At 42.5% G+C, this 26,760-nt stretch overlaps 1 protein-coding gene across 7 annotated transcripts in view; it reads left to right on the forward strand.

The window, feature by feature from the left end:
• The window catches only part of MPRIP (myosin phosphatase Rho interacting protein), a 277,723-nt gene that overhangs the window by 203,367 nt on the left and 47,596 nt on the right, over positions 1-26,760 (forward strand). For all 7 annotated transcript variants that reach the window (XM_089662965.1, XM_089662962.1, XM_089662960.1 and 4 more), the window contains exons 11-14: positions 1,535-1,603; positions 1,733-1,822; positions 3,950-4,059; positions 25,352-25,919. In XM_089662965.1, coding sequence (XP_089519091.1) covers positions 1,535-1,603; positions 1,733-1,822; positions 3,950-4,059; positions 25,352-25,919 — 837 coding nt within the window. The remainder of the gene's footprint in view (positions 1-1,534; positions 1,604-1,732; positions 1,823-3,949; positions 4,060-25,351; positions 25,920-26,760) is intronic.

Below are 26,760 nucleotides of genomic sequence, written 5' to 3' on the forward strand. Positions count from 1 at the left end.
ATGGGGTGTGTCAGCAGGCGGAGTTAGTAACATTTAGGGAGTGTTGGATGGGGTCTAGGCGTAGTATACTGTTATGTGGCAAGTCTGAAGCTAAAGTCGGCCATAGACTGTTCAAATCTTGGCCGGTTCAGCAGATACAATCGATTTATCAACCTGGGTACATCCAGCCTGTCAGATTTTTGATGTGATTATTGCCAATGGCTATAGCTGCTAGCAGTAATCACTGAGTGTTCTGCCAGCTGGTATGGCTCCCCTTTCCCGCCAGGAGAACAAAATAGCTCCACAGATTGGAACTGTTGATGGGGGGAATTGAGTGGTTTTCTTTCCTGCAACTCGTGGTTGGAAAAAGGAAATTCGCACCATCTATGACTGGGTTAAGGTTTGATGAAAGCCTGAGTAACATCACCACGTGGTGCTGCAGATCCAGAATGGCAAACACAAATGGTGACAACACTGATTTGAGGGTATGGTTGTGTCTTGACCTGCTGGAAGGAAGGGATGACGTACACCTTTAGATATCGGCATTAACCTCCCTAGCGGTATTCCCGAGTGTAGCTCGGGGTAAAATTTCTATACCAAAAGCGGTAACCCCGAGCTACACTCGGGCTTACCATGCGGCACTGCTCTGGGGGTCCCTGCAGCACTTACCTTGTCCTTCACTCCCACAATGTGTCCCCTGCAGCGTCCCCGGCCATCTCCTCCGGCCGATACCGGCATCCGGCTTCTGTGTTCTGGTCCCTGTGACGTCAGGACGTACGGGCGCCACCGGCGGGAAATTTGAATTTTTTTTAAAAATGTCATTTTTGCTGTCATTGCTATTTCAATGCATTTCACATATATTTTGTCCCTACTGCTTTGTCCGGCGCCCTGCCTACATTTTGAATGTTCTTTCTGCCTGGAAACTTAGAAAAGTCCATGGCGTCCAAAAAGCGTCCCTTTACATCAAAAGCGGTTTTAGAACAGCTAGAGAACAGCGATCGTAAATCAGAACCACTTGCAGAATTGAGTGATAATGATTCGTGGGGGAAATTCGTCATCAGACACTGAAAACGATTTTGCGACTTTGCTCAGCGATGTGCGAATTTGCCTCTGTATTTCAAATTTCAGTGTTTTTGGTTTGATTATATTATTGAATTAAATTTATTATTATATTATAATTTTTTATGATTATTTATTAAATTATAATTTATGATTTCGTGTTTCAAGTTTTATCATACCCGGGATGTTTACTAGACTCTTGTTCGGACAGATTTCAGTGAGTTCCTAAAAATTACAGCCTACAATAAAAAACTACATATTTCCATGCAAAAAAATGTACCGCTTTCAGCACAAAAAATCGGAAAGAATCGTACCGCCAAGGAGGTTAAAGGTAGAATATTGCCAATTACAATGCCTTTTAATAGAATTGAAGGCAACTGTTTAGATTTACCCACGATTTTGCATTCTATATTTTTTCGGTATTTAGCCCATAGTGCTACAATAATGTGCAATAATGTTGACGAATTTCTGTAACCTTCTGCTGCATGTTTTCTAGTGGAAGAAACATTGGTTTGTGCTGACAGATCAGAATCTGAGGTATTACAGGGACTCCGTGGCAGAAGAGGTGAGTAAACACTGCTTCCCAGTCTGTCTTCTTCTCACTCACTTACTGGAATCCTCTTATATTACCTCTTGCTGGAATCCTCTTATGTTTCCTCTTTCTGGAATCCTCTTACAGTCTTTGCTCCAACAGGCAGCCGACTTGGATGGGGAGATCGACTTGTCAACTTGTTACGATGTCACGGAGTTTCCAGTGCAGAGGAATTATGGATTTCAAATTCATGTAAGGAACGCTATGACTAAAGTAACACAACATTCTTCCACATTGTCTTCTGTAGCCTTTTACCCAAAAATGTCACCTGTTCTGTCTACATATACCCTCCAAATGATCAACTTCAGATGTTCCAGTGAAGGCTACTGTTGGTACTACGGCAGAAAATTGTGCTCTTCCAACCTTGTGCTATCAGGTTCTAAACCGCTGGCAACAAAAGTGAGTCCACCCCTAAGTGAAAATGTCCCAATTGGGCCCAATTAGCCATTTTCCCTCCCCAGTGTCATGTGACTCATTAGTGTTACAAGGTCTCAGGTGTGAATGAGGAGCAGGTGTGTTAAATTTTGTGTTATCGCTCTCACTCTCTCATACTGGTCACTGGAAGTTCAACATGGCACCTCATGGCAAAGAACTCTCTGAGGATCTGAAAAAAGAATTGTTCCTCTACATAAAGATGGCCTAGGCTGTAAGAACATTGCCAAGACCCTGAAACTGAGCTGCAGCACGGTGGCCAAGACCATGCAGCAGTTTAACAGGACAGGTTCCACTCAGAACAGGCCTCCCCATGGTCAACAAAAGAAGTTGAGTGCACGTGCTCAGTGTGATATCCAGAGGCTGTCTTTGGGAAATAGACATATGATTGCTGCCAACATTGCTGTAGAGGTTGAAGGGGTGGGGGGGGTCAGCCTGTCAGTGCTCAGACCATACGCCGCACACTGCATCAAATTGGTCTGCATGGCTGTCGTCCCAGAAGGAAGCCTCTTCTAAAGATGATGCACAAGAAAGTCTGCAAACAGTTTGCTGAAGACAAGCAGACTAAGGACATGGATTACTGGAACCATGTCCTGTGGTCTGATGACACCAAGATCAACTGATTTGGTTCAGATGGTGTCAAGCATTTGTGGCGGCAACCAGGTGAGGAGTACAAAGACAAGTGTGTCTTGCCTACAGTCAAGTATGGTGGTGGGAGTGTCATGGTCTGGGGCTGCATGAGTGCTGCCGGCTTTGGGGAGCTACAGTTCATTGAGGGAACCATGAATGCCAACATGTGCTGTGAGATACTGAAGCAGAGCATGATCCCCTCCCTTCACAGAGTGGGCCGCAGGGCAGTATTTCAACATAATGACCCCAAACACACCTCCAAGACGACCACTGCCTTGCTAAAGAAGCTGAGGGTAAAGGTGATGGACTGGCCAAGCATGTATCCAGACCTAAACCCTATTGCGCATCTGTGGGACATCCTCATACGGAAGGTGGAGGAGCCCAAGGTCTCCAACATCCACCAGCTCCATGATGTCATCATGGAGGAGTGGAAGAGGAATCCAGTGGCAACCTGTGAAGCTCTGATGAACTCCATGTCCAAGAGGGTTAAGGCCAGGCTGGAAAATAATGGCGGCCACACAAAATATTGACACTTTGGGCCCAATTTGGACCTTGTCACTTAGGGGTGGACTCACTTTTGTTGCCAGCGGTGTAGACATTAATGACTGTGTGTTGAGTTATTCTGAGGGGACAGCAAATTTACATGTTATACAAGCTGTACACTGACTACGTCACATTGTAGCAAAGTGTCATTTCTTCAGTGTTGTCACATGAAAAGATGGAATCAAATATTGACACAAATGTGAATGGTGGACTCACATTATATAAGTACCTGAAATAAAATAATAACTTTCAACACTTATCTGTTGTGGGTCTGCTGCGTTTAGTAAAATCCTGTTTGCTGCATTATTGGTGCAGGTTTGGTGTGGTAAAAAAAACTGCACCGAAAATGCACCTCCCCATTGAAATGCATAGAAAATGCGGCATTGCATTTTTGATGCAGTTTTCGAGTCCCACGTCCTATGTAATATGCACCGCAAAAAATTGGCGAAACAAATTAGCTTTTTTTGCTCATTTTTGCTACGGATCAGTGCGAAAGTAGCCTTACTTAGCTAGGAACAAGGGATGCCCAATAGGGCCATCATGTGGTGTCATTCGTTTCCTGAAGAACTATATTAGATCCAACAGAATATCTTCCTGCACTGCATGTGTGTGTGACAGGGGCACTTAGGAGAAAAGACAGGGCTTTTATGATGATCTGTGGTTGGGTATGTGAGAATGAGGCAATATTCAAATATTGAACTTTGTTTTGTTCAGACTAAAGAAGGGGAATTCATTCTGTCTGCGATGACATCAGGCATCCGGAGGAACTGGATACAGACCATCATGAAGCATGTAAGACCCAACACAGCCCCTGACGTCACCAGGTGAGTTTTCCATATAATGTTTCCTCTCCATTGCCGCATTGCCTTGAGGACACCCTTTCTAGCCCTGAGCAGACGCAGTATTGGCCTTTTAATAATGCTCTCTTCCTCTTCCTCTGCATTTATAAATCTCCCGCTCCTCCTCCTGTTCTCATCCCTCCATCTCTTTAATTTCCATGCTAACCGCAGGAAAGGCTTCTCTCTGAAATTGTCTGTGCTGAAGCCCAGGTTGGAAAGCTGTGTTCTCTCCTGTATAAACGTCTTGTGGTTTGTATTCTTTGTGATTCCCTGCATGCTTTGCTTCCGTGGCTAGAGTTTTTGCAGTGTGTCTGTCACCCGGCACAGTGGGGGCAGCCAGATCACGTTGGAAAGCAGACTTGTCCATTCACTAGGATCCATTGACAGCCCTGGGGGTCAGAACAGTGCAAAGATTTACTGCAGCCAACGAGCAGTTCAGTGTAAGGCCTTGGTTATATTATTTTTACGCAGACTCTTGAATATGTAGCAGGATCCTGCGTAATGTGTTGTCTGTACTGCATCTGAACTCCTATAGGAACATACATCTCGTAGGTATCTGTAAGAACAGAGAGGCGTACTTCCAATTCCATAAGAACTGAGAGACGTACTTCCAATTCCATAAGAACTGAGAGACGTACTTCCAATTCCATAAGAACTGAGAGACGTACTTCCAATTCCATAAGAACTGAGAGACGTACTTCCAATTTCATAAGAACGGAGAGGCGTACTTCCAATTTCATAAGAACGGAGAGACGTACTTCCAATTTCATAAGAACGGAGAGGCGCACTTCCAATTCCATAAGAACTGAGAGGCGTACTTCCAATTTCATAAGAACGGAGAGGCGTACTTCCAATTTCATAAGAACGGAGAGGCGTACTTCCAATTTCATAAGAACGGAGAGGCGTACTTCCAATTTCATAAGAACGGAGAGGTGTACTTCCAATTCCATAAGAACGGAGAGGCGTACTTCCAATTCCATAAGAACGGAGAGGCGTACTTCCAATTCCATAAGAACGGAGAGGCGTACTTCCAATTCCATAAGAACGGAGAGGCGTACTTCCAATTTCATAAGAACGGAGAGGCGTACTTCCAATTTCATAAGAACGGAGATGCGTTCTTCAATTCCATAAGAACGGAGAGGCGTACTTCCAATTTCATAAGAACGGAGAGGCGTACTTCCAATTTCATAAGAACGGAGAGGCGTACTTCCAATTTCATAAGAACGGAGAGGCGTACTTCCAATTTCATAAGAACGGAGAGGCGTACTTCCAATTTCATAAGAACGGAGATGCGTTCTTCAATTCCATAAGAACGGAGATGCGTTCTTCCAATTCCATAAGAACGGAGAGGCGCACTTCCAATTCCATAAGAACGGAGAGGCGTACTTCCAATTCCATAAGAACGGAGATGCGTTCTTCCAATTCCATAAGAACGGAGATGCGTTCTTCCAATTCCATAAGAACGGAGAGGCGCACTTCCAATTCCATAAGAACGGAGAGGCGTACTTCCAATTCCATAAGAACTGAGAGGCGTACTTCCAATTCCATAAGAACTGAGAGGCGTACTTCCAATTCCATAAGAACTGAGAGGCGTACTTCCAATTCCATAAGAACTGAGAGGCGTACTTCCAATTCCATAAGAACTGAGAGGCGTACTTCCAATTCCATAAGAACTGAGAGGCATACTTCCAATTCCATAAGAACGGAGAGGCGTACTTCCAATTTCATAAGAACGGAGATGCGTTCTTCCAATTCCATAAGAATGGAGATGCGTTCTTCCAATTCAATAAGAACGGAGATGCGTACTTCCAATTCCATAAGAACGGAGATGCGTACTTCCAATTCCATAAGAACGGAGAGGCGTACTTCCAGGTCCATAAGAACGGAGAGGCGTACTTCCAATTTCATAAGAACGGAGAGGCGTACTTCCAATTTCATAAGAACGGAGAGGCGTACTTCCAATTTCATAAGAACGGAGAGGCGTACTTCCAATTTCATAAGAACGGAGATGCGTTCTTCAATTCCATAAGAACGGAGATGCGTTCTTCAATTCCATAAGAACGGAGATGCGTTCTTCCAATTCCATAAGAACGGAGAGGCGCACTTCCAATTCCATAAGAACGGAGAGGCGTACTTCCAATTCCATAAGAACGGAGAGGCGTACTTCCAATTCCATAAGAACGGAGATGCGTTCTTCCAATTCCATAAGAACGGAGATGTGTTCTTCCAATTCCATAAGAACGGAGAGGCGCACTTCCAATTCCATAAGAACGGAGATGTGTTCTTCCAATTCCATAAGAACGGAGAGGCGCACTTCCAATTCCATAAGAACGGAGAGGCGTACTTCCAATTCCATAAGAACTGAGAGGCGTACTTCCAATTCCATAAGAACTGAGAGGCGTACTTCCAATTCCATAAGAACTGAGAGGCGTACTTCCAATTCCATAAGAACTGAGAGGCGTACTTCCAATTCCATAAGAACGGAGAGGCGTACTTCCAATTTCATAAGAACGGAGATGCGTTCTTCCAATTCCATAAGAATGGAGATGCGTTCTTCCAATTCAATAAGAACGGAGATGCGTACTTCCAATTCCATAAGAACGGAGATGCGTACTTCCAATTCCATAAGAACAGAGAGGCGTACTTCCAGGTCCATAAGAACGGAGAGGCGTACTTCCAATTTCATAAGAACGGAGAGGCGTACTTCCAATTTCATAAGAACGGAGAGGCGTACTTCCAATTTCATAAGAACGGAGAGGCGTACTTCCAATTTCATAAGAACGGAGAGGCGTACTTCCAATTTCATAAGAACGGAGAGGCGTACTTCCAATTTCATAAGAACGGAGAGGCGTACTTCCAATTTCATAAGAACGGAGAGGCGTACTTCCAATTTCATAAGAACGGAGATTCGTTCTTCAATTCCATAAGAACGGAGATGCGTTCTTCCAATTCCATAAGAACGGAGAGGCGCACTTCCAATTCCATAAGAACGGAGAGGCGCACTTCCAATTCCATAAGAACGGAGAGGCGTACTTCCAATTCCATAAGAACTGAGAGGCGTTCTTCCAATTCCATAAGAACGGAGAGGCGTTCTTCCAATTTCATAAGAACGGAGAGGCGTACTTCCAATTCCATAAGAACGGAGATACGTTCTTCCAATTCCATAAGAACGGAGATGCGTTCTTCCAATTCCATAAGAACGGAGAGGCGCACTTCCAATTCCATAAGAACGGAGAGGCGTACTTCCAATTCCATAAGAACTGAGAGGCGTACTTCCAATTCCATAAGAACTGAGAGGCGTACTTCCAATTCCATAAGAACTGAGAGGCGTACTTCCAATTCCATAAGAACTGAGAGGCGTACTTCCAATTCCATAAGAACTGAGAGGCGTACTTCCAATTCCATAAGAACTGAGAGGCGTACTTCCAATTTCATAAGAACGGAGATGCGTTCTTCCAATTCCATAAGAACGGAGATGCGTTCTTCCAATTCAATAAGAACGGAGATGCGTACTTCCAATTCCATAAGAACGGAGATGCGTACTTCCAATTCCATAAGAACGGAGATGCGTACTTCCAATTCCATAAGAACGGAGATGCGTACTTCCAATTCCATAAGAACAGAGAGGCGTACTTCCAGGTCCATAAGAACGGAGATGCGTACTTCCAATTCCATAAGAACGGAGAGGCGTACTTCCAGGTCCATAAGAACGGAGAGGCGTACTTCCAATTCCATAAGAACGGAGAGGCGTTCTTCCAATTCCATAAGAACTGCAAGGCATACATGCTGACCAAGCACCGCTGCCACATGAATGACTCCTTCAGGGCCAGTATGTAAACTATAGTGAGCCCACTGATTATATACTATTGTTTACCTGCCAACCCCGAATGGCGGCTCATGCGCAGAAAGACCTCACCGTTGAATAAACGATTAAAGCGTTGATTACACACTATTCTTTACATGTCAGCCCTAAGCAGAAGCACATAGGGTCCAGGTCACATGTACACATTGGCACATGTATACATGCATGCAGAGTAAAGTATGGTCCATATGCAGAATTTTTTTCTATTTTTGGTTGCTGTGGACCAAAACAGAGCAGTGTGCAAGGGCCCATAGCATAGAATTCAGTACGCCTGTGAAGCCTGAAGGACTGTTACAAGTGTTGGACAAAATTATGGAAACACCAGATAAAAGAATAAAATCGTCACCTACTATGCATCCAAAACGGCCTGAATTCTCCAGGGAATTGATAAATATAAGTCTTTCACTGATGTTTATGCTTTCTTTGCACTTATGTGTAAACTCTTGGATGCTTAACCGATTTATAACACCACACCGTTCGCCTTTTATTTAAAAAATTTTAGTCAAATTCAGAAAGGCAGGTGGCCTGTGGGCAGAACTGTGAACTTTTGTCACACGAGTGTAAAATGCCACCTTCCTGTCTTATGCAGGCCATACATGGGTCGAATTCCGAACAATTTTTCGTCTGGAAATTGAAAACGTTGTTTGCTCGGTAATCCGATGGTGCCATCAATGATTTCAAAAATCGGCTGACCAAGTTATAAAGTTCACCCCATATAACAGCCGAAACTTCTGTTCCTTCCAGGTCACGGCTCATGCGCATATTCTTTTCGGAAAACCGATCGTACGATTTGACCATCATTGAGTCGAAAATCTGTCGTTTTTCACGAATTTTCCAACAAGCCCGATCACAGGAAAGGGGAGGAACCACGAAAATTGGCCGGTGCCATTGACCCACTAACAGAGCGAAAATCGGATGAAAAATCGGTCGATTTTCGACCCATGTATGGCCGACATTAGTCTCCGTCATCAAGGCAGCAGTGGGCCCGGCAAGAGGATATTACTGTATATTACTAAAGTAATATAGTGACACAATTAGACACAGATCAGGCTGCTTCTCATTTAGCAGTCTATAATTCAACATGTCTGTGTACTTGTGACCCCCCCCCCCCCCCCCCCAAGCCTGAAATTCCAGCAGCAAATTTTCTCTGTCTGAGACAGATTTAGCAACGGCAATGCTACAAGGTACGAACAGACCGCTACGCTGAGAGTCTGCAGGAGGCTTAGGAAGCACCCACGATCTGCTGATTTGTATATGCAATGCTCTGCAGGCTCCTTAGGAAGCACCCACGATCTGCTGATTGTGTATACAATGCTCTGCAGGCTCCTTAGGAAGCACCCACGATCTGCTGATTGTGTATACAATGCTCTGCAGGCTCCTTAGGAAGCACCCACGATCTGCTGATTGTGTATACAATGCTCTGCAGGCTCCTTAGGAAGCACCCACGATCTGCTGATTGTGTATACAATGCTCTGCAGGCTCCTTAGGAAGCACCCACGATCTGCTGATTGTGTATACAATGCTCTGCAGGCTCCTTAGGAAGCACCCACGATCTGCTGATTGTGTATACAATGCTCTGCAGGCTCCTTAGGAAGCACCCACGATCTGCTGATTGTGTATGCAATGTTCTGCAGGCTCCTTAGGAAGCACCCACGATCTGCTGATTGTGTATACAATGCTCTGCAGGCTCCTTAGGAAGCACCCACGATCTGCTGATTGTATATGCAATGCTGTGCAGGCTCCTTATGAAGCACCCACGATCTGCTGATTGTGTATGCAATGCTCTGCAGGCTCCTTAGGAAGCACCCACGACCCGCTGAGTGTGTATGCAATGCTCTGCAGGCTCAGGAAGCACCCACGATCTACTGATTGTGTATGCAATGCTCTGCAGGCTCCTTAGGAAGCACCCACGATCTGCTGAGTGTGTATGCAATGCTCTGCAGGCTCCTTAGAAAAAAAAATAATAAATGCACATTTTTTTTACCTGCATTTATAATTTTGTTCAGGTGGTGAACCTATTATTTTTACCTGCAGTTTCTTTCCATGATAGCGCTGCAGGGTTAAAAACGATTTCAGGGGTGCAGTGTTTCTTCATGCAGTTACTGCAGAACAGAAGCAGGTACGGATCTGCCATGTTTGTAGTTGTCCTGGAGGGAATTGTGTTTTTCTCTGCAAAATTTGTGTTTTACTTGACATATAAAGAGCCCAGACTGTCATTGCTGATTCCAGTTTCTGGACTGCACTGTGTTCTAGTGTGTATTATTTCAGAAAAATGGCTGCCACCACTGTGCTTCACTAAATCAGACCTGTACATCAGGGCTCATGCAGGAGGCTCAATGCTCAGTCCTAAACTATGAGAACTCTGCATGCTTACAGATTTATATTTGCCTGCCTTACGTCATAGTCCGACTCTTCAGCTTGAGAACCGGGGGGCTGAGAGGCCAAGTTAAGGGCAATGCCATCAAGCGGTTCTGTTGCTGGTGCAAACGCACAAGTGACCGAGTTTAGGATTCAACTCCTCTCCTCTTTGAGCTTTTGGGGTAGCAGGCATGCCACTGTGTTATCATGGCCCCCAAAAATCTCTGTTGCTTCCCTCTCAATCACTTGAGCTTTTACCCCCGGTTCACATGTATGCGGCCGTGCGGGCCACATTTTGCACGGGCACGAGATCCCATTCATTTGAATGGACTCCCGTGCCCCGTGACACGCAGGGAAAGAAGTCCAGGCACTTCTTTGGAAAATGCAGTCGAGGTTCCCAGTACGGTTGCATTTTCCAGTGTGGGCAGCGCGGGTCTGCAATTCTCTGTGCGGGTGGTGCGGCTGCACGGATTTTCATGCGGATCCGCAGCAGCACCACCCGCACAGATGTGAACCTAGGGTGAGTCTTGGCTTCAAAGTGTGCTCTGATTTTTTGGCACTGCTTTGCACACTTAAGAGCAGGGAGGTGGTGTGTAAGCTCAGGATGTTTTACCTTGGATCAGGGGTGTCAAACTGCGACCCTACAGCTGTCGCAGAACTACAAATCCCATGAGGCTGACAGTTACAAGCATGACTTTCAAAGGCAGAGGCATGATGGGATTTGTAGTTCAACAGCTGGAGGGTCACAGTTTGACACTTGTGCCTTAGATCATCTTTTCTCAACCTTTTTACCCCAAAGGAACCCTTGAAATGATTTTCAGGTCTTGGGAACCTCTGCTAATATGAATACATTGGTGGTCAGTGGTCAGAACATCATTGGTGTCATGGCACTGACTCTGCCAAAGTGCATTGGCCATGGATCTGTGCAGGCACCATCAAACTGAAAGTCAATCAGCCAGAGCACATGGAACCCTCTTGCAACCTCTGGTGGAACCCTAGGGTTCCATGGAATGACTGGTTGAAAATGGCTGCTAATATGAATACATTGGCAGAGTCAGTGCCATGACACCAATGATGTTCTGACCACTAAGCTCCAATGTATTCATATTAGCAGCCACTTTCAACCAGTCATTCCATGGACCCCTATGGTTACACCAGTGGTTGCAAGGAGTTCCATGTGCTCTGGCTGATTGATCTTCAGTTTGATGGTGCCTGCATAGTTCCATGGCCAGTACACTTTGGCAGAGTCAGTGCCATGACACCGATGATGTTCTGACCACTGAGTTCCAAAGTGCATTGGCCATGGAACTATGCAGGCACCGTCAAACTGAAGATCAATCAGCCAGAGCACATGGAACCCCTTGCAACTTCTGGTGGAACCCTAGGGTTCCATGGAACGACTGGTTGAAAATGGCTGCCTTAGGCCTTCAGGCGATTCTTGAGCTGATAAGTCACCCTGTATCTAAAAAAAAAAAAGGGGCAAATTTAAATCTTTTAAAATTGAGCCTGAACATTGATCAGGTCAGATTTTATATTCAGATGCTTGCTTAATCTGTGACTGGTTCTCTTTAAGGGAAAGCAGACGCCTTTATACAGTACGTAAGACTTGTTTGCTAGGAATGTATAGACCTGTATGCACTTGTTGCTTGTATGAATTTATTTTTTGCTGGCATGGGGGTGGCTTACCCATTTTGCCATTGTCTCATTTAGATCAGCTGTTCATGCAGAACACTTAAAGGTAACATGATATGGGACATTATATATACAGTGCTGTGAAGAAGTATTTTCCCCTTCCTTTTTTTTTTGCATTTTATCACACTTAAATGATTCAGCTCACCAAGCAAATTTTAATATCACAAAGATAACCCACGTAAATACAGTTTTTAAATGATTTCATTCATTAAGGAAAAAAAGCTGCCTGGCCTTATGTGAAAAAGTAATTGCCCCTAATAACTGCTTGTGAATGATGAGGATTGGTATAGCCAGCACTCGTCTTCCCAAAAAACGTTATTGTGCGAGTAAGATGTGCATATAAAATGACTTAGGCGTTCTGGCAATAAGTTACATAGTTAGTCTGGCTGAAAAAAGACAAAGTCCATCCAGTTCAACAGAAAAAAAAAGTTATCCTATACCCACAGTTGATCCAGAGGAAGGCAAAAAAACCCGCAAAGCATGATCACATTTGCTCCTGCTGGGAAAAATTCCTTCCTGATCCCCCGAGAGGCAATTGGATATTCCCTGGATCAGCTTTACCTATAAATATTATATCCAGTTATATTCTGTGTATCCAAGAAAGAATCCAGGACTTTTTTAAAGCAATCCACTGAGCTGGCCACAACCAACTCTTGAGGGAGTCTATTCCACATTTTCACAGCTCTTACTGTGAAGAAACCTTTCCATATCTGGAGATTACATTTATTTTCTTCCAGACATGAAGAGTGCCCCCTTGTCCTCTGTGATGACCTCAGGGGGAATAACTCTACACCGAGTTCACTATATGAACCACTGATGTATTTATATATGGAGATCATATCCCCCCTTATGTATTATACATGGAGATCATATCCCCCCTTATGTATTATACATGGAGATCATATCCCACCTTATGTATTATACATGGAGATCATATCCCCCCTTATGTATTATACATGGAGATCATATCCCCCCTTATGTATTATACATGGAGATCATATCCCCCCTTATGTATTATACATGGAGATCATATCCCCCCTTATGTATTATACATGGAGATCATATCCCCCCTTATGTATTATACATGGAGATCATATCCCCCCTTATGTATTATACATGGAGATCATATCCCCCCTTATGTATTATACATGGAGATCATATCCCCTCTTATGTATTATACATGGCGATCATATCCCCCTTATGTATTATACATGGCGATCATATCCCCCTTATGTATTATACATGGAGATCATATCCCCCTTATGTATTATACATGGAGATCATATCCCCCTTATGTATTATACATGGTGATCATATCCCCCCCTTATATATTATACATGGTGATCATATCCCCCCTTATGTATTATACATGGAGACCATATCCCCCTTTATGTATTATACATGGTGATCATATACCCCCTTATGTATTATACATGGTGATCATATCCCCCCTTATGTATTATACATGGTGATCATATCCCCCCCTTATGTATTATACATGGTGATCATATCCTCCTTATGTATTATACATGGAGATCATATCCCCCCTTATGTATTATACATGGTGATCATATCCCCCTTATGTATTATACATGGAGATCATATCCTCCCTTATGTATTATACATGGAGATCATATCCCCCCTTATGTATTATACATGGAGATCATATCCCCCCTTATGTATTATACATGGAGATCATATCCCCCCTTATGTATTATACATGGAGATCATATCCCCCCTTATGTATTATACATGGAGATAATATCCCCCATTATGTATTATACATGGAGATCATATCCCCCCTTATGTATTATACATGGAGATCATATCCCCCTTATGTATTATACATGGTGATCATATCCCCCCCTTATATATTATACATGGTGATCATATCCCCCCTTATGTATTATACATGGAGACCATATCCCCCTTTATGTATTATACATGGTGATCATATACCCCCTTATGTATTATACATGGTGATCATATCCCCCCTTATGTATTATACATGGTGATCATATCCCCCCCTTATGTATTATACATGGTGATCATATCCTCCTTATGTATTATACATGGAGATCATATCCCCCCTTATGTATTATACATGGTGATCATATCCCACCCTTATATATTATACATGGAGACCAAATCCCCCTTTATGTATTATACATGGTGATCATATCCCCCCCCCCTTATGTATTATACATGGAGATCATATCCCCCCCTTATGTATTATACATGGTGATCATATCCCCCCCCCCTTATGTATCATACATGGTGATCATATCCCCCCCTTATGTATTATACATGGTGATCATATCCTCCTTATGTATTATACATGGTGATCATATCCCCCTTATGTATTATACATGGAGATCATATCCCACCCTTATGTATTATACATGGAGATCATATCCCACCCTTATGTATTATACATGGAGATCATATCCCACCCTTATGTATTATACATGGAGATAATATCCCCCATTATGTATTATACATGGAGATCATATCCCCCCTTATGTATTATACATGGAGATCATATCCCCCCTTATGTATTATACATGGAGATCATATCCCCCTTATGTATTATACATGGAGATCATATCCCCCCTTATGTATTATACATGGAGATCAAATCCCCCCCTTATGTATTATACATGGAGATCATATCCCCCTTATGTATTATACATGGAGATCATATCCCCCCTTATGTATTATACATGGTGATCATATCCCCTCTTATGTATTATACATGGAGATCATATCCCCCCTTATGTATTATACATGGTGATCATATCCCCCTTATGTATTATACATGGAGATCATATCCCCCCTTATGTATTATACATGGTGATCATATCCCCCTTATGTATTATACATGGAGATCATATCCCCCCTTATGTATTATACATGGTGATCATATCCCCCTTATGTATTATACATGGAGATCATATCCCCCCTTATGTATTATACATGGAGATCATATCCCCCCTTATGTATTATACATGGAGATCATATCCCCCCCTTATGTATTATACATGGAGATCATACCCCCCCCCCTTATGTATTATACATGGAGATCATATCCCCCCACCTTATGTATTATACAGGAAGATCATATCACCCTTATGTATTATACAGGGAGATCATATCCCCCCCTTATGTATTATACAGGGAGATCATATCCCCCTTATGTATTATACATGGAGATCATATCCCCCTTATGTATTATACATGGAGATCATATCCCCCCCTTATGTATTATACATGGAGATCATATCCCCCTTATGTATTATACAGGGAGATCATATCCCCCCCTTACGTATTATACATGGAGATCATATCCCCCTTATGTATTATACATGGTGATCATATCCCCCCTTATGTATTATACATGGAGATCATATCCCCCCTTATGTATTATACATGGAGATCATATCCCCCCTTATGTATTATACATGGAGATCATATCCCCTTATGTATTATACATGGAGATCATATCCCCCCTTATGTATTATACATGGATGTATTATACATGGAGATAATATCCCCCATTATGTATTATACATGGAGATCATATCCCCCCTTATGTATTATACATGGTGATCATATCCCACCCTTATATATTATACATGGAGACCAAATCCCCCTTTATGTATTATACATGGTGATCATATACCCCCCCCCCTTATGTATTATACATGGAGATCATATCCCCCCTTATGTATTATACATGGTGATCATATCCCCCCCCCCCTTATGTATCATACATGGTGATCATATCCCCCCCTTATGTATTATACATGGTGATCATATCCTCCTTATGTATTATACATGGTGATCATATCCCCCTTATGTATTATACATGGAGATCATATCCCACCCTTATGTATTATACATGGAGATCATATCCCACCCTTATGTATTATACATGGAGATCATATCCCACCCTTATGTATTATACATGGAGATAATATCCCCCATTATGTATTATACATGGAGATCATATCCCCCCTTATGTATTATACATGGAGATCATATCCCCCCTTATGTATTATACATGGAGATCATATCCCCCTTATGTATTATACATGGAGATCATATCCCCCCTTATGTATTATACATGGAGATCAAATCCCCCCCTTATGTATTATACATGGAGATCATATCCCCCTTATGTATTATACATGGAGATCATATCCCCCCTTATGTATTATACATGGTGATCATATCCCCTCTTATGTATTATACATGGAGATCATATCCCCCCTTATGTATTATACATGGTGATCATATCCCCCTTATGTATTATACATGGAGATCATATCCCCCCTTATGTATTATACATGGTGATCATATCCCCCTTATGTATTATACATGGAGATCATATCCCCCCTTATGTATTATACATGGTGATCATATCCCCCTTATGTATTATACATGGAGATCATATCCCCCCTTATGTATTATACATGGAGATCATATCCCCCCTTATGTATTATACATGGAGATCATACCCCCCCCCTTATGTATTATACATGGAGATCATACCCCCCCCCTTATGTATTATACATGGAGATCATATCCCCCCACCTTATGTATTATACAGGAAGATCATATCACCCTTATGTATTATACAGGGAGATCATATCCCCCCCTTATGTATTATACAGGGAGATCATATCCCCCTTATGTATTATACATGGAGATCATATCCCCCTTATGTATTATACATGGAGATCATATCCCCCCCTTATGTATTATACATGGAGATCATATCCCCCTTATGTATTATACAGGGAGATCATATCCCCCCCTTACGTATTATACATGGAGATCATATCCCCCTTATGTATTATACATGGTGATCATATCCCCCTTATGTATTATACATGGAGATCATATCCCCCCTTATGTATTATACATGGAGATCATATCCCCCCCTTATGTATTATACATGGAGATCATACCCCCCCCTTATGTATTATACATGGAGATCATATCCCCCCACCTTATGTATTATACAGGAAGATCATATCACCCTTATGTATTATACAGGGAGATCATATCCCCCCCTTATGTATTATACAGGGAGATCATATCCCCCTTATGTATTATACATGGAGATCATATCCCCCTTATGTATTATACATGGAGATCATATCCCCCTTATGTATTATACATGGAGATCATATCCCCCTTATGTATTATACATGGAGATCATATCCCCCTTATGTATTATACATGGAGATCATATCCCCCTTATGTATTATACAGGGAGATCATATCCCCCCCTTACGTATTATACATGGAGATCATATCCCCCTTATGTATTATACATGGTGATCATATCCCCCCTTATGTATTATACATGGAGATCATATCCCCCCTTATGTATTATACATGGAGATCATATCCCCCCTTATGTATTATACATGGAGATCATATCCCCCTTATGTATTATACATGGAGATCATATCCCCTTATGTATTATACATGGAGATCATATCCCCCCTTATGTATTATACATGGATGTATTATACATGGAGATCATATCCCCCTTATGTATTATACATGGAGATCATATCCCCCTTATGTATTATACATGGAGTTCATATCCCCCCTTATGTATTATACATGGAGATCATATCCCCCCTTATGTATTATACATGGAGATCATATCCCCCCTTATGTATTATACATGGTGATCATATCCCCCCTTAATCTCCTCTTCTCAAGAGAGAATAAATTCAGTTCCTCTGATCTTTCCTCATAGCTGATCTCCTCCATGCCTCTTATCAGTTTGGTTGCCCTTCTCTGTACTTTCTCCAGTTCCCCAATGTTCTTTTTGTGAATTGGTTCCCAAAACTGAACTGCATTTTTGATTTTTTTTTTTTCTTAAAATAACAACCATGTCATACTTACCTGCTCTGTGTAATGCTTTTGCACAGAGCAGCCCCAATCCTCCTCCTTCTGGGGTACCTTGCCAGCGTTCCTGGCTTCCAGCTGAACACAGTACTGCCACAATTAAAGGTGCAGTGACATGACATCTGGGAAGCACGTCATCATGAGGACCGTGGTGACGTCACGTCCGGAAAACATGTCACCTCTAACGGTCACACAACCTCAGGTGCAACATTGCAGGCATGCGTGTGTTAGGCACACCTGTGCAGTAAGATGTGTGCCATGCCTCCACCTAGTGGTCCCATATCAGACTGCCAGCCTAATCAGACTGTATTTTTGGTTGTTGTATGTTCACCATGGTCATGGTCACCATGTCTGGGAACTAACTTCTTCAACAGAGGCTGCTGGTGAAGCCCTTTTGTTTCTTCAATTGATAGCTTCATTTTTAATTTCTTTAGCTTTTAGCTTCTTGCTTGTCTTTGCCAGACCTGCATGTGCTCCTCTACCATGCCAAACACTTGTCATCTGCACTCATGCCGTGTATTTGGATAGCTTGGAGGCGGTACTTGCCAAGGATCTTATCAACCAAGGTCATCTTACAGGCTGTTCTATTTCACAGGAACTACCTGTATTCCTTTGACCTCTGCGAGGCAATTTTTCAGTCAAACAAGTTCCTGAATTCAGTCTTTATCTTGCCACACACCAGCTGAAAGTTGACATAGGACTTTGCAGTGGGAGAGCATGCTTTGTAAGTTTTTGGATAAAAGGGGATATTTATTTGGGCTTACAACAGCCAGGAGAGCCCTGGAAGACTTTCACTCTGGTGGTGAGCGTTCATTGTCCAAAGAGCCAGTGGAAGGTGGGACATAGTAAGCAGCATATGTTTTTGTGTTGTCACCCAGTGGCTTGCAGAAGTATATAAATTAAAATAAAATCATCCTCCTATGTATTTCTTGTGTGAACTTAAGCATTTTGGCTGGGGATGCCCCTTAAGGGCTTTGCTGCTCCAGCTTCCTTGTGATGCGATGGAAGCAGAGTTGTGTGGCACTGACAATAAATTAAAGTAAGGGCTCATGTACACGGGGCGTTTGGAAAACTGTTCTGAATGATGGAAACTGACTGCTGAAAAATGTAGATTAAAAAAGTCAGTTTGCATACCGCGTTTATGAGTGTTTTCGTTTAGAAGCGTTTTTAAAAGATACCCTCAGGAGACCTTCCAAAATGCCCAGAATGCACTGCAAAACCATAAATAATTAACTGTTTCAGACATTTTGATAGAAATAGAGAGAGTAGAAGCAGAGAGAGCAGTATGTGTGGAGATGACCTGTCTTTTCTGGTTGTAGTCACTATGGATCCCATCATGAGCATAATGCGGCACGTTCTACCATTGTTTCCTTCACACGAAACCTGGAACTGACTGCGCTGGTGTACCGGGTCCATTTGAATACATGGAAAACGCTTTGCATGCATTTCTGATGATGAAAAAAAGCTCTGGACAGCATCTGGATATGGAACAGTTAAACGCTACTAAACGCACACGCGGTTAACCTCTTTTACAAGCGTTTAGCGTTTGAAACGTCGGTAAAATCTACTCCTGACAGCAAGTTTGGTGCGTTCAAAAAAACGTCTGTAAACTCAACTGCCTGTAAAGGACGATGTGTACATGGACACATAGGAGAACATTAGGGAGAGTTCAGGTGATGCTGAATAAACCGCTGAACAGCTCCTGAACGTCAGTTTATCAGCTGCAGTGTACATGAGCCCTAAACCTGTCTTTTCTCATTCAGGGCAATGTAATAGGTTTGCCTAAAACCCCTCTTCCCCATTTCCTAAGACTGATATCACCAATGTAAACATTCATTTTGTAAGTTAGGTCAATCTGATCTTTTCTTCTACAAATTTACCGTGCTAGAACAAAAAATTACATATGGAATACGATTGGTTGCTGTAAAGGAATAATTGTGCTCTTTAAAGTGGAACTCCACCCAAAAGGGGAAGTTCCGCTTTAAGCCTTTGTCCCCCGCTCCCCATTAAGGATTCCAACGCAACAAACACTTTACTCCTGCGCTAGGAAAAGACTCAGTAGACCCAATAGCAATGTTCTGGAATTTTCTGGAATATGCACGGCTTGCTGCCCTCAACAGACCGGGGTGGTCCGAATACACTGGATACAAATGGAGAAACAGAAAAAGGGCGCACCGACCTAGTGCATTATCGTTTAAAATAATTTATTAAAGAAACAAAAATAGGTATCATACTCACAATGGACATAATAACACAGGCATGTCAAACTGAACAAGATGTATGATCCAAACAACATCTGAGTCCATACGATGGAACCCTGGATCCTGGTTCCATCGTATGGACTCAGATGTTGTTTGGATCATACATCTTGTTCAGTTTGACATGCCTGTGTTATTATGTCCATTGTGAATATGATACCTATTTTTGTTTCTTTAATAAATTATTTTAAACGATAATGCACTAGGTCGGTGCGCCCTTTTTCTGTTTCCCCATTAAGGATTGGCACCTTTGGGGTGCGGGTACCCAAATTTGACAGTTACCCACTCCTACTAGGCGATTGGAAGTGTAAGTTGTCCTCCTCCCTCCCTCCCCGTAGTCTTCTGGGACACGTGACAGATCCCAGAAGACTACGGGGCCATTCACAAAGCGCAGCGCTTCTTGCGCAGTAAAGTGGGTACCTGGATGTGAAGCCACAAGCTGTCACAGCAGGATACCCACACTGACGATGCTGGCTCCGGGGAGAGAAGACAGCCGGTGGTGGTGAGGACACCGCCGGACCGAGGGACAGGTAAGTGTCTGTATTTTAAAAGTCCTCAATGGTGGTGAGGACACCGCCGGACCGAGGGACAGGTAAGTGTCTGTATTTTAAAAGTCAGCAGCTACAGTTTTTGTAACTGCTGCCTTTTTATTTTTTTCAGGTGGAACTCCGCTTTAATCAGGAGTCTAAAGAACTTTTGCACTTTTGCTTTACCTCTGCATACACAGGCGAGTCGGTAATAGGAGCTGGCCTACTCAAGCCAGGGATTTGTATCAGACATTCACTCTTGGCACTGCGTGATTATGTATATTTTCATCAGTCATCCATTTTCTCAAATTCAGGCACAATCTAGAAGTAGTGACAAAATCTCGGTGTGGATAGTTTCAGTGTTCGCTTTCCAGGAAATCCTGGAGCCCCTCTGTTCTGCTTTTAGAAGGAGATTACATTAGGAAGACATTACAAGTCTTTAGGTAAGATCATAAGGAGTCTTTGAAGTTTACACAGGCAGCTATGAGTGGAGCTGTTAGTGGTTTGTGTGCAGGGTATGTAATATTCGTGATATGGATGCAGGGGGGGCTTATATTATAGTGTTGGTAACCAAGCCGTTATATATAGGGGGCAGGCTAAAATGGTCTTGTAAGCTGGGTAGTCTGTTAAACTGGCCGGCCGTATGTGGTTTGAATATTCTATTCTGACTGAATAGGCCCAAATTTGAGCCACGGGTGGCCCTTTAGGCACCACGTATCCAATCAACTTTTCTTGAAGGAGCCAGTTGGAAAATTGTTGGCCTAATAGTGACTGCATCCAACCAGATCCAGTCGCGGGTATTCTGCCAGGTGTCGGTGCACGCTGCCAGAACACTATAGCTGGCAGGAGGGATTCCTCCATCTATGCTTTTGATTGAGGAACCTATTCGATTTCTCTCATTCAGCCCACAGGCATGAATCAGAGAAATGTTTATGTACATGTCTAGCCTTAATGCTTCCAATGGCCAACCAAAGAAAGTGGATCAGGTAGCTAACTTCATTAGGTTAGCCATAGACTCAGATGACAATCAGACCCCTCGAATACATAAGATGATCATCTGGCTGTTTTTTTTTTTTTTTGTTTTTTTAATGCAAACTAACAAACAAAACAAACTATGAAAACATCTTAACCCCTTCATGCCTAAAGGTAAAACAAATCTTAATGCCCAAGCAAAGTTTTTTGCAACTTTGACATGTGTTAGTAAAACCGTACATATCATCACAACTACTTTGTACATCCAGGTGGATTATACCGCGGTTTTTATCAGGACAAATTGGGTTTTCATTTGATGATAATGGATATCTCTTGATTATTTTATTTTATTATCGAAGGAAAACTGGCCCAAAATAGTAAAAAAAAAAAAAAAAATTTTTGTAATTTAGCTGTGTGTTTCTTGTTACTACCATAACCTACCACCAAAGAACAACCCAAAATACATTTCCTAGCTCTTGACGGTCGCAGCAAAACCATATATGTGTATGTTATTTGTTGTTTTTACCCGAAGTGCAGCCCAGAAAAAATAGTGCGCATTTTGTTTTTTACCTAAAACACACTGACCTTTGACCCTGACTTTTGACCTTGACCTAAACACTTACCCTGGCACTGAACTAGATCAAACTTTGATCTAGGTATTTTTTTCTTTATTTTTTAATATTTATCTTTTTTTTTTTTACAAATTTTTGTTTTCCCCTCTATGCCAGGAGTTAGATAGATGCAATGTATCTCTCTCCTCCATTCATCGAAAAAAGAAACCAAGGGGGCCGGGCTGTACAGTGTCTGATCACTGTGATAGCCAATCAGAGGCTATCACAGTGATCATGTGACCCGGAATCGGGAGTCCAGGGTTCCGATCATTAGAATGGGACCTGGGGCTCTCAATGACACCCCGGTCTTTGTGCTGGGAAAGACAGATATGCGGCCCCACGGAAAAAAGGCCGGTCCTGTGAGGCCGCATATTTGTGTGACGCCGGTGTCAAGGGGTTAAAGTAATAGGTGCCAACCTCAGTGGAAACAATAGAAATTGACCAACAAAAACTACATTCTTCCTGTCCAATAACCTGACAACTGGGGGTATTCTCTTCTCTCTACCAACAATTGTCACAGGCCTGGAAGTAATCTTATCTTCACTATACAGTACAAGAAACAGGCTGAATATTCATAAAGCCTGAGTTATAGACTGCTACCTTCAGGTAATTAGACACAGGCAAAGCTTTTCGACACTCCCCATTGGGCGTACCCCTATAACCCTACCCCACGCCATGAGACCTCAGATTTGTTTTTTTGCTAGTGTCCTTCGGTGTTGGACCTCTTCACCCTTATGGAGAAGTTTCTAATGCTTAACTAGTTCTATATTTCAAATTCTTTAGCCAAACTCTTCACTTCAGTGGAGGAGACAGACGCCACATCGACCTTCCCAGTGTGAGTAGTAGTGTTGGTCTGAGCTGCCGCTCCAGCCACACCCTCTGATGCATTTTGCCCCGCCCATGGGGGGCTTGGTCACAGAGAATGAATTAACATGAATTAAAAGAATAAGAAGGCTGAGATAAATAAGAAATTAATAAACAGAAATGTGACATGCAAAGTGGGTAACAATTATGTATGTGGAAAGTTGAAAAATGAAATAATAATGAGAATAGAATTGAAAATAAGAATGAAAAAGTATGGGGAAAAAATTGATGTGGAAAAATAAGTCAAATTAAGCTGTACAAGAAATCTAGAATATAGGTGGCCGTGTGAATGAGATGTCATGAGAGTAAAAAAATCATAAAGTATTAATATAACAAATTCTCTGTTGTCCAGGGACATCATCCAGGACAACGTTTTTCATTTCTAATATTTCATTTTTCAACTTTCCACATACATCGTTTTTTATGTGTACATTACATTTCTGTTTATTCTTGTATTTATCTCAGCCTTCTTATCATTCTTTTTATCATGTTTCTTTTAATTAATCACATACACACACATGGTAATGATCACTGATCACAGCCGGTGATGCAGATTAATCCAGCAACTCTGTCAGTCTTCTCCACCTCTGTGACCAAGCCCCGGTGGGCGGGGTGAAATGCATTAGGGGCGTGGCTGGAGCAGCAGCTGAGGCCCACAAAGCTACTCACACTTGTGAGGTCAATGTGGCGTCTGTCTTCCCTATCTTTTTTGCTCTGAATTGATGATGTTAGGATGCCGGCTCCCATCATCTGTATATGTGAATCAGTGGGGCACTATTTCACCCACTGGAAGTAATCAATGATCCATCATTGGTATCAGTAGGAAGAATAGAGCCCCATCATTGGTATCAGTGGGAGGATTAGTACCCCATCGTTGGTATCAGTGGGAGGATTAGTGACCCATCATTGGTATCAGTGGGAAGAATAGTACCCCATCGTTGGTATCAGTGGGAGGATTAGTGACCCATCATTGGTATCAGTGGGAGGAATAGTGCCCCATCATTGGTATCAGTGGGAGGAATAGTGCCCCATCATTGGTATCAGTGGGAGGAATAGTGCCCCATCATTGGTATCAGTGGGTGAAATAGTGCCCTATCATTGGTATCAGTGGGAGGAATAGTGCCCTATCATTGGTATCAGTGGGAGGAATAGTGCCCCATCATTGGTATCAGTGGGAGGAATAGTGCCCCATCATTGGTATCAGTGGGAGGAATAGTGCCCCCTCATTGGTATCAGTGGGAGGAATAGTGCCCCAACACTGGTATCAGTGGGAGAAATAGTGCCACAAGGGCCAGATCGAAGAAAGCAAAGGGCTGCAGTTTGGAAACCACTGTACTATACCAATAGAAGCTGTGCATCTGGTTTGGTACAACCTTTGTAATACCTTGGGTACCAAACCTGGACACCATGCTGTTTTTGTGTCTTGATCTGTCTCCTCCAAAAAACAGCCAAAGGTCAGGCCATAAATGTAATTTTAAAACTTGCTGGAGCAAGCAGGGACAGTTTCAGGCATTGGTTAGACACAACTGTCAGGGGATGGCCCATCAGTAAGGGAGTTGCAGAGAGCTGTAAGAGACCAAACTTTTTAGGATTGTTTTTATGTCATTTTATGCGCGGCATAAAAATTGACATTATACTTATTTGATTAACTTTTCAGCAAATTGAAAATTAATTGAATTGGCATTCAGTTATGCTAGATGAAAATCTTTCCTTTGACTTTCGTTTACGTTTTAAAAAAAAAAACGTAATTGCTTTTAATACTGCAACGTAAGAAAATTACTATTATCAGCTAAAAAATTTGGCAGGTGGGGGAATTTAGTTGTTTATTGTTGGTGGTATTTCCTTATGTGCTGCCCTCTTTTTGTGGATCCCTCTGAAACCTGGTGTTGTGAAGTTATGAACTCAGAAGTTTCTCCCTTAGTCCTATATGTCAACCATGCATGGGAATCCTTTTTTGAAGCTGCTAATCTCCTCCTACAATTCCTAGCATGCCCTCTGTACCAACAGCTGGAACTCGTGGTTCCTCCTTGTAGGTTTTGTACTAAATACCTGTAATATAATGTGTATGATTATATTTTTGGAAGTCTTGTCTGCTGCAACTTTCCTGCACTGTCTGAGGTCTACTGGGTTACACCTGTTTGTGTGAATGAGGCCAGTTCAGTAGTAATTGTGTACTTACCTGGTTTCTTTATTTTATCATAGTTCTCTGCCAGAGGAGAAGATTAAGGCTCCATCTTCATTCGTCTCCAGTTCCATACAGAGTGACAAGCAGGATTCTGAATACTCAGATGCTGATGGGGAGCAAAAGAGGAGCCGGGCACGAGAGCGCAGGAGAGAAGGGCGCTCCAAAACCTTCGACTGGGCTGAATTCCGCCCCATCCAGCAAGCACTGGCTCAGGAGAGGGCGCAGGCTGCTGAGGCCTTGAAGTCCATATCTTGTTACGACACCACAGACTCAAAGAGTGACCTAGGAGAGCTTGAACGAGAGAGGGCTCGGAGAAGGGAAGAACGCAGGAAAAGATTTGAAAGCTCAGATTCCTTGGAGGAACCCTCTGGGGAAGAAAGCTCTCACATGGAGGTGGACAAGGGACCAGCATCTTCAGATGTCATGGATGTCCGGCCAAATGTTCATGTTGAAATTGAGCAGCGGTGGCAGCAGGTGGAAACAACCCCACTGCGAGAGGAAAAGCAGATACCCATCTCTCCACTGCCACTGAGCACTTCCAAAAAATACCCTCCAGAAGATATCGCCGTCCTTTTGGAAAAACAGGTACATGTCACTGAGATTATGGCATTAAATAGCTGAAAAGATATCACAGTAATCTCCTTCTCACAATCCATTTTCTTAATACTGAGTTAAAGATTTGCGCATGCATGACCCAAATTTACCTGAATCCCCATTCTCCCATGCATACCCCAGCTTTGCATTTTCTTTTACTTTATTCCTAAAGTTCTAAAAAGAGAAACAACATTTTTTTTTTTTTTTTTTTTTTTTTTTACACCCTATGACATTATCACAAGGCTTGTAAATTTCTTGTTGAGGTCTGTTCCTATTGACATTGGCACACCCCCAGAACTATATCTCCCAAGAGTGGTTTCCCTACAAACAATACGTGGGCAGGCTCATGGATGTAAAAACAGGCAGCATTGTTTTTCTGGGAAATAAATCCGTTGATGAATGTGGAGAGCGTTAGGGATCAAACAGAATTCTATAATTCAGCAAAGAAGATCATAGGGAGGGCTGAGAACAGTGCACTGAATTTTAGTGCAGCAGAGATCGTGTTGTCAGCCCACAAGATGAAGTTAGGAGGTCACTGGATATCTGGCACATTAGCAGGTATTTGTTCTTGCAGCAATTTTAAAGGAATGCAAATGGAGAAATGTGCATTGTACTGCATTTTTTTCTTTCAATAATGCTCAGACGTGCACTTTAAGGCATATCTGTGGTCAGAATGTAGAATCTTATATTCATTTCCACATTGTGTTTCAATTATTTGTAGCCTACTACTGCTAATCTGAACGATGTAAACTTACTTTGTGAAGATCTTCACATATTTACTTCAGTTCTGTCACACATAGTCACTGTGCCATGAGAATAGGCAATACTTATA

This window comes from Staurois parvus, unplaced genomic scaffold (genome assembly GCF_062004578.1).
Source record: "Staurois parvus isolate SC_StPar_1 unplaced genomic scaffold, SC_StPar_1.0 ptg001591l, whole genome shotgun sequence".
NCBI lineage: Eukaryota > Metazoa > Chordata > Amphibia > Anura > Ranidae > Staurois > Staurois parvus.